At 39.0% G+C, this 8,393-nt stretch overlaps 1 protein-coding gene across 1 annotated transcript; it reads right to left on the minus strand.

Annotated features, from left to right (window-relative positions):
- Positions 1-724: 724 nt before the first annotated feature.
- Positions 725-6,556, minus strand: PRXL2C (peroxiredoxin like 2C). Its single transcript, XM_032214624.1, has 6 exons — positions 6,331-6,556; positions 5,500-5,568; positions 3,552-3,605; positions 3,046-3,151; positions 2,326-2,457; positions 725-929 (listed from the first exon to the last, which is right to left on the minus strand). Exons 1-6 carry the CDS (start codon positions 6,502-6,504, stop codon positions 802-804), a joined length of 663 nt encoding a protein of 220 aa, XP_032070515.1. The 5' UTR covers positions 6,505-6,556; the 3' UTR covers positions 725-801.
- Between the last annotated feature and the right edge of the window lie 1,837 nt (positions 6,557-8,393).

Consider the following 8,393-nt stretch of genomic DNA (forward strand, 5'->3'; position numbering starts at 1 on the left):
TATATATATATATATATATATATATATATATATATATGTCTTGTTGTATTGTCTTGGCAATGTTTTGGCGAGGTCCAACTCACCATCTTCAGGCTGGTGTTTTTGGCTTTGTGCTTATGCAAGTAAAGCGTGGTCGGAGCTGCCGTCTTTCTATAAATCTTGGTGGGGGTGTTTGGAGTGCTGGCTCTATTCCTGTAAGTGGATTGATTGGATGTATATTGGATGTGTGTGTGTGTGTGTATATATATATAAAATTAAAAAAACACAAATATAACAAAGGCAACAGTAAAAATATTGGGTTTCTGTCATGATGGACTCTTGTGACGAGCCGAAGGACAGATGATGGAAGCAGTTAGCTTCCTCCCATAATTGGGGCTTACCAGGGGTTGTAAAAAATCTAATAGATACCTTTCACCCTGGCTTCGCTGATAAACGGATAAGAGCCTGTGGCCTAATGGCTAAGATCTCTGCCTAGTATGCCTAGTGTGCAATATAGCCCAGGTTCAAATCCCAGTAAGGGTATGGCTAGCTGATGAGAGCTAAATAGCTTGAAATAGATCTATACTAGTCTCCCTTTATTTATTTATCAGCACAAATAAAAAAAACATATATATATACATATATACATACATACATATATATATATAATATATATATATATATATATATATATATATATATATATATATATATATATATATATATATATATACACACACACACACACACACACACACACACACACACACACACACACACACACAAAACCTGTCTTGGCAGGTGTATTTTTCTTCTAAAAATTCATATATCAATAATTGGACATCTGTAGGTAAAATCTAGTGTTTCAACTCCAGCAAGCTGCAAAATATTATTAATGGGGATATGGTCCGACCTGTTTTGGTCAAGGTGTGCAAAGTGAATCTCATCACCTGGAACAAATGGGAAACAAATAATATTAACACTTTCATCTCCACAAAACATAGGTTCAGCAGCAGCATGTTATCTAGCCAGATAGTCCTCAACTTGCAACCATAACGTTCCAAGTTCCAAAGCACTAAAAAAGTGACATGATCAGTTTTCACATTTACAACCACTGCAGCATTCCCATGGTCTTGTGATCAAAATTTGGGCACTTGGCAATTCACATGTACTTATGAAAGTTGTACTGTCCTGAGGTCAAGTAACCTTGTAACCTTTCCAGCTGGTTTCCAACAAGCAAAATAAAAAATAAAAAATGGAGGAAACAGCACTGCTGTGATTTGCTTAACAAGTGTGCCAAAAAGGTCGCAAAATGGAGTCTGACTCACTTAACAATTGCCTTGTTTATCAATGAAAATTTTGGACTCAAGTATAGTTGTACATTGAGGACTACCTGTATATTTTCCCTGAGCACTGCATCTGGACAATATACCCTTTTCATCAAGAAATCCTATTGTTATGCTTGGGAATAAGGATAGAAAGAAGCTGTTGCTACATCAGTATAAAGAGCATTGTATTGGTTGTGATAAAAACTTTTTAAAAAAAGTAAAACTGTCAAATAGAGCTTTTCATCTGGTAACTGGAGATAGGTAATCCTCTTGTGTGTGTGTGCATAGACACACATATATGCACAGAGAGAGACAAAAATAGAGAGAGATTATTTGCCACTGTCAACTGGATTCCTCCCCCCCTCCCAATTTCCCTTTATAGCCTACAGGCCAAGAGGTTCCCAGTAGTCTCCTACTAGTACTAACTAGATCATAGTCTGTTTAGATTTTTAAGATCAGCAAGATCATTTACGTTCTGTCACCTGTTTGGCCATTGACCAAGAATGAAAATAGAAAATCTGATGGATGAAAATTCATCGGTCAAGTCAGGAAGAGGACTGTGTCCATTTGCCATGCAAACCCAGGAGAAAGCAATTTATATTTATTGGTGGTAGAGGCCTACCACCACCACAAACATTACATGCATTACAAATGTGTTTGTGCCAATATAACCAGCTTCTTTCTGTAACAATTCATTAGGGTAAGAAGGGGCAGAATCTGGGGGTGGACTGAAGAGTCTTTATGTTCTCACAAGTGATCCAAGTCCAGCATCTCCTTAAATTCCATTAACTAGCACCAATTTAGTGCTGATGATTAGTTAACTAAATTCTTGTGTATAGATTTGAGCAATAAATCTTCTTAACTGGAACTTAATATGTGGTCCCAATTCTCCACACATGACACGTCTTATACATGGCATCATCAACATTTTATCAGGATTTAAACTTAGAGGCTCATGCTTCGATGACTATAAAATAGATTGCGTAGCCAACAAAAAGCTCTACATTTATTACTTTACCTGGTCCTAAAATGAAAGTGCCTCCCTGCTGAGCTGGATCACCCTGAAAATCAAATGCAGGGCTCGTCATTGCTCTCCACATGCTTTTAATGCTTCCTGATAGCAAACTGGATTTAACATGAGGGCTGTGCACTGCAAAAGATAGCAGAAGAGGAAGGTTATTTGGCAAAAAGCATACATTAGCTCTATTGTCATTATGAATACATTAGGCTATAATCCTCTGGGCAGTTGCTACCAACCAATTCCAGGAAGATCAGAACTAAGTTCAAAGGAAAGAAATGTGCTTTAGATCAGTGGTCTGCAACTTTTTGGACACTAGGGACCAGTTCTGTGAAGAGATGCAGACCAGAGGGGGTATAGTTTTGTGTGCTGCCTGCATTCTGCGGATTGGACTTCGCTTGTTTGTGTGGCCCGATTTCTGTCATGCCATGGCCCGAACTTCCAGAATTTCCCAGTTAACTTTGCTAAAGGCCAGACTAGACAACTACCTGACAGAGATGCTTTCATTTGGATTCCTGCACTGAGCAGGAGGTTTTACAATGGCCAAAATGGTCCCTCCAATTTTATAATCAAATGAGGTCTTAATGGTATTCCTGATTTTGTATGTACATAAAACAAAGTACAGTACTTTGTACACTGAAAGTACAGTTTCAGTTTACATATCATTAGGTAAAGATATATTAGCAGTTTTTGATACTGAAAGTCAGTAGCACAACCCACCTGCTGAGCTGGAGGATTCCCCTCTTTTCATACCAAGAATTTTATAAATTTCTCTTCGTGGATCTACATATATTTCATGAGGGTAACCTGTCAGATTACAGAACGGCTGCAAGCAATATATATTAGGTATCAATGTAATACACAATGCAGTTCTATTTTTGAAAGCAAATGGTGCAATCCTGTCAGCCTTGCTTTTAATTAAGTCCCATTACACTAAGCGAAATTTTCTTCCAATTAAATGTATTTAATCTAGGCTTTGGCAGCTCTAAGCAAACATGATGGAAGTAACCCCTCCTAAAAAGAAGGGGGATAATTTCCAGGAACTTGGAAAGAAGCCTTCAAAGCAGATTTAGTGTCCATTTAATTTAAGCAGTCTTATTTATATCGGGATATATATGTGTGAATGTGTTTATGGGTGGACAAGCTTAGGGATGCAAACACTGAAACAAAAGAGCTGCATTTATAACCCCCTCAGCAGAATAAACTGGATTTTCAGTTACACTTACCCGAATGTGATGATGTGCTGATTGCCCAATAATCACAAGTCTAACATTTGCATCCTAAAGCAAAAAAATCCGAAAAAAAATATTGATCTTAAAATTGCCAACCAATACTTCACAACCCAATCTTTGGGTCAAACTAAAAATGAGATTTGTGTAAACCTTTGAAGCAATTCTTACTTTAACAAAGGCTTGGCCTTTTTTTAAAGCAACTTCATAAAATGTCATGGCCTCTACTTTTAAATAACCAGGCGGAGCAGCTGTATCACTTAGCTACAGGAAATGAGCTCCTGTACATATCTAGCAGCCCTTTTCCCACTGAGAAAAGGTGCACCTTTTAACAAAGATGCACATTTTAACAAAAAGCAATTAGTCTATGCCCTGAAACAGAGGGAAGATCAAGTTACTTTCTCAGTATGAAGCATTCTATTTTATGCAGCAATACCAGAAACCTGGACTCCATAGCAGCTGAGGCATCATGTAATTAAAGACCTAGTGCTTGCATTGCATAATATATTAAGCTAAATTTGGGTAGAATATTTGTTTTGGCATAGCAGAGTATATGAATTTAGCTCCTGTGGTTATTTGATAATTCAATGGATTGTGCAAATCTAGACAGGTTAACTCAGGTTAACCCAATAGCCTGTCAGGATTGAGACCAGCCTAATATTAATGGTCTTCTAGGAATTTACTATAAATTTCCATTAGTGGAGATAGTGATCTAAAAGTGTTTATAGTAGCATATCTGAGTTAATTATATAATATTACTGATTACACTATTAATACTTTAGAATAGTTATTTGAATATTAACCATTTAGTGATAACTAAATCAACATTCCCATGATATAATCACAGTGAGTCATTGTTTGCTGGTGGCAGAGGCTGTAAAAATTTGAGATAGTATTAACAACTTTTTCTACTAGCTCCTTACTAGCTCCTTAGAAAGTGAATATAGCCCCCTGCAGTGTTCATTCTGCCACTTCTGCATTATCTCCTTGTTGAAAAGCAACCTGTTGCAAAAAGCATTAAATTAGAACTAGGACTAAGATACTAAGGGGATCTTAGCTTTCTTTGTTCAAAGGAATTCTTAGAGGCTTATCAGGGAATTTAAAATCATCATCACTGTAAATAATAGGAATGGCTAAGCAATGTTCCCAAATATGTAACACGTTAGAATATCTGAAAGGCCTGGAATTTAATTGTTACCCAATATCTCAAAATATCTCAAAACCAACTGGCAAAACTGAAATGTCCTTATTCCATCTTTTATTTAACCACCAAGGCACAGCAATTTTCAAAACCTTCTGAGATACCTATGGGAAAATCCAATCTTTAAATCCTCTACTGCAGAATTGTCAAACTCCCGGCCTATAGTGGTTTTCAAATTATTTAGGCCCTTAGCAAAGTGTGCTGTAAACTGATCAGGAACCAATGTAACTGTAAGTATGTTTCATTTACCTGATTTCGAAGTATATGCAGTCTTCAAAGGGCTATATATATTTCAAAATCTACTGGGGTTTAGTGACCTCAAAGGTCTACAAACTTCAGATAGGCAATTATGATTTTTTAAGGAGAGATTAGCTGTATCCTGAACTTCATCTTGAGAGCAGATGAAGTTTCCATAGTGGATGATTAGTTAAAGCACACATCAAAGGATTTTCTCCAAATCTGTATAACCTGACAATAATTACTTCTATAGTACTCTGTATTAATCAACATCCAACATCTTAAAATTATACAGTATTTCAAAGGTTGATGATCTTGACCATGCACTTTTAAGATTAAAATATAGCTGCATTTTCTTGGGAGTCAATATCAATAAACATCCCAGGTACCGGTAATCAAAACACACATAACACATATATGAAAACAACTTCACACCATGTAATTTTAGGGAGACTTCAAACTTCTGTGTTAGTAACCATATTATATATAACTTTTGCTTGCACTTACTTGCAAAAATTTCTTGGGAATTTTGCCCAGATCCTCCACATATTCTTTACAGATATAGCACAAAAAATGCTGGGGGTGGGGGGGGGGGGAGAGAAACAATGGGTGTCAGATCATACATTTGCAAGATAACCTGTTTATTGAAGTCCATTTTATTTGTTCCTGTGCATTGAATTCATAAAAATCAGAATCACAGAGCAATAAATAAATGTTCTACAACATTCAGGCACAGCGCTGATCCAGTTTACAAACTTTCCTGTCTAAATTGCAAAGAGGGTCTTTACAAAACATCCTAAACCACAAACTACGGTGGCCGGTTCACACAACAGGCACAGCCTTGGTGTGATTGCTTTGCTTCTACCTTCGTGTGAACCATTCCTGAAATAAGTTTAATTTTTATATTAAGTAATTTAGCATTGGCTTGGGCATTTGGGATATACGTGTGATCCTAGGCTGCACATGCTTATTCGGGAGTAGGCCCCTAAAAAAGAAATCGGTCGAGGCTGCGGGAAGCCCCTTGCGCCCTGAGCGGAATCCCCCCCACCCCCAATGTTTAGCCCAGCTCAATCTCCAAACAGCTACGCAGAATACCATCACCTTATGGTTACCATTTGCAGTGCTTGTCCGTCCGATCTCTCGGCTTGTCAATCATAACATTATTAAAGCTAACTTTTACTAATAGAAATCCAAAATGCCTGTTTACAAACCGAAGTTTGCCCATGCTATAACTTAACCAGGAACGCTTCAATCCACTTGGAGGCTGCAACTGCGATGTCAATCCCCAGCTGGTTTGTTACAACCAGGCCGGGGTGTGGTGGTGGGGAGCTCTCTCACCCGCAAGAAGATCACGATTGTCTTCTGTTCCTTGTAAAGAGTCCCGAAAGGGATCCTGTTCCCCACCGCGTCCTCCACCAAGCGCTCAGCTGCGAGTGGCAATTCCGCGGGGTCTTCCCGGGCGCGCTGCCAATCCGTTCGAGCGCCGATTTGCTCCGTGACCGGATCTGCCATGCTGCAATGCCCCAACCCAAACCGATCCCAGCTAACGGAGCCAAAGAGGGATGTGCGGATTGCGAGGGAGGGGTTTTCTTTCCCACTGCGGGGTGAGCTCCTCCTCTAGTGGAAGCCGCAGAAACGCTTAAAGGAGGGAAGAGGTGAAAAACTGATTATTTGGAAGTTTCCTGGATGCCGGAAAAGCAGTCGGAGAAAGTCAGATCGGGCCTGACTATACCGGTCTTTCGAGCAGTGAGGCTTTATTGTTTAGAGCAGGGATAATCCAGCCTTGGTAATTTTAAGACTTCTGGACTTCAACTCCCAGAATTCCCTAGCCAGCAACAGGAATTCTGGGAGTTGGTTCAAAAGTCTTAAACTTCTCAAGATTGGAACTTTAGGCTCTTCCATGTTGCCCTCGTTTTCCCTTTTCTTTTCGGATCCCTTCCAGTGTTTTTCTTCTCGAACAACCATAGAAGCCGACGGGAGCGCTCTCAAGGAAGGCAGCTGTTTGTGCATATATCACATAGTCTCAGAATGATGATCCTAAATAGTGAAACAGTCCGCCTCCTGGAATCAGGAGTGCTCCCTCCCTGGAGGTTTTCAAGAAAGGTTTGCATAGCCTTTTTTCTGGAATCGTATCAGGATACTTGCATTGGGCAGAGGGATTGGACTAGAAGACCTTTAAAGTCCCCACCAACCTGTGATTCTAAGCTCAGGAGTCTGAGAATCAGCCTTCCATTCCTGGATTTGCCGGCACTCACTGCTGAACTCAAGTGTAATAATCCAAACCTAAGGAAAGCTACTAGTAATGAAGTTTTAATAGGCTTTAATATGCTTTGTTTGGCTTGGAGACCGTTGTGCAGTTTAATAGTGGGTTAGGAAACCAACATGTGCCTTGGTCTGTTATGTGAATCCATCCAATTGTGGCATATATTTGAATTTATATTTCAAATTTATTTTTCATTCTACTTCTTTATGTTTAACAAATGCTCAAGACCTGACACCTTACTTAAGCAAGCACTGCCTTAGAGTGTGCTTGGTTGTGATTTAAGATTGTCTTCAGGGTATATGGGAAGTATATTCTGACACCACATCTACAAGAATTTTGTTTTCTAAGACAAATTAGAACCACTGCCATCGGTTGTGTTTACTTCCCAAGTGACTTGTAATTTAGACTTCCCAGTTTGATGCCTTGCAGTGTTGGTGGACTGTAATTTCCATCACCTTTACCCAGCAGGTCGGCCAAAATAACTCTAATTCAAGAATTGTTATCTGTGTGGAATTTGGGGTGTACACCCATTTTTATAGTCCTCGGCGCTCCGTGGAATCCTATTCTCAAAATTGAGCAATAAATAACTGCTTTTCAATAGTCCTATTTTCTACATTATTATTAGAAGGGGGAAGGGAAGATCGAGCTTCAAAATAGACGTGCTGAGTGTTTTTGAATGCCTGAAACCTGAAGACAGAACACCAAAATGGAATGAAAATGGAATTTCAGTCTTGCCTTAAGCATGAAAGTCAGTTAAATGTCTTTTGGATGCTCACTTTCTCAGTCCTTAGTAAGAAAGCAGTGGCAAATCACTTACAAAAACTTTGCCAAAAAACCTGCATAGATTTGTCAATAAGTCATGACTGCTTGGAAGCTTTCCCTTGCCTACAGATATCCAGATATTGCTGGATAATTGCTCCTAGAAGGCAATTGTTCTTTAAAAAAGTGAAGATGGCGGCTATGGAGATACAATCAGAATTCTGCCCTTTTTGGTCTGTGAATCAAATAGATGATCTTCACTTAACCATCATGGCTGCCATATATTCACTTTTTTTGTAATCATACCCCACAGATACCCCTGGCTCCCATAATGCTTTACCATTGGTAATTCTGATGGCAGTTGCAAGCAGTTCAGCTT

The sequence above is a fragment of the Thamnophis elegans genome, chromosome 3, assembly GCF_009769535.1.
Source record: "Thamnophis elegans isolate rThaEle1 chromosome 3, rThaEle1.pri, whole genome shotgun sequence".
In the NCBI taxonomy this organism is placed as follows: domain Eukaryota; kingdom Metazoa; phylum Chordata; class Lepidosauria; order Squamata; family Colubridae; genus Thamnophis; species Thamnophis elegans.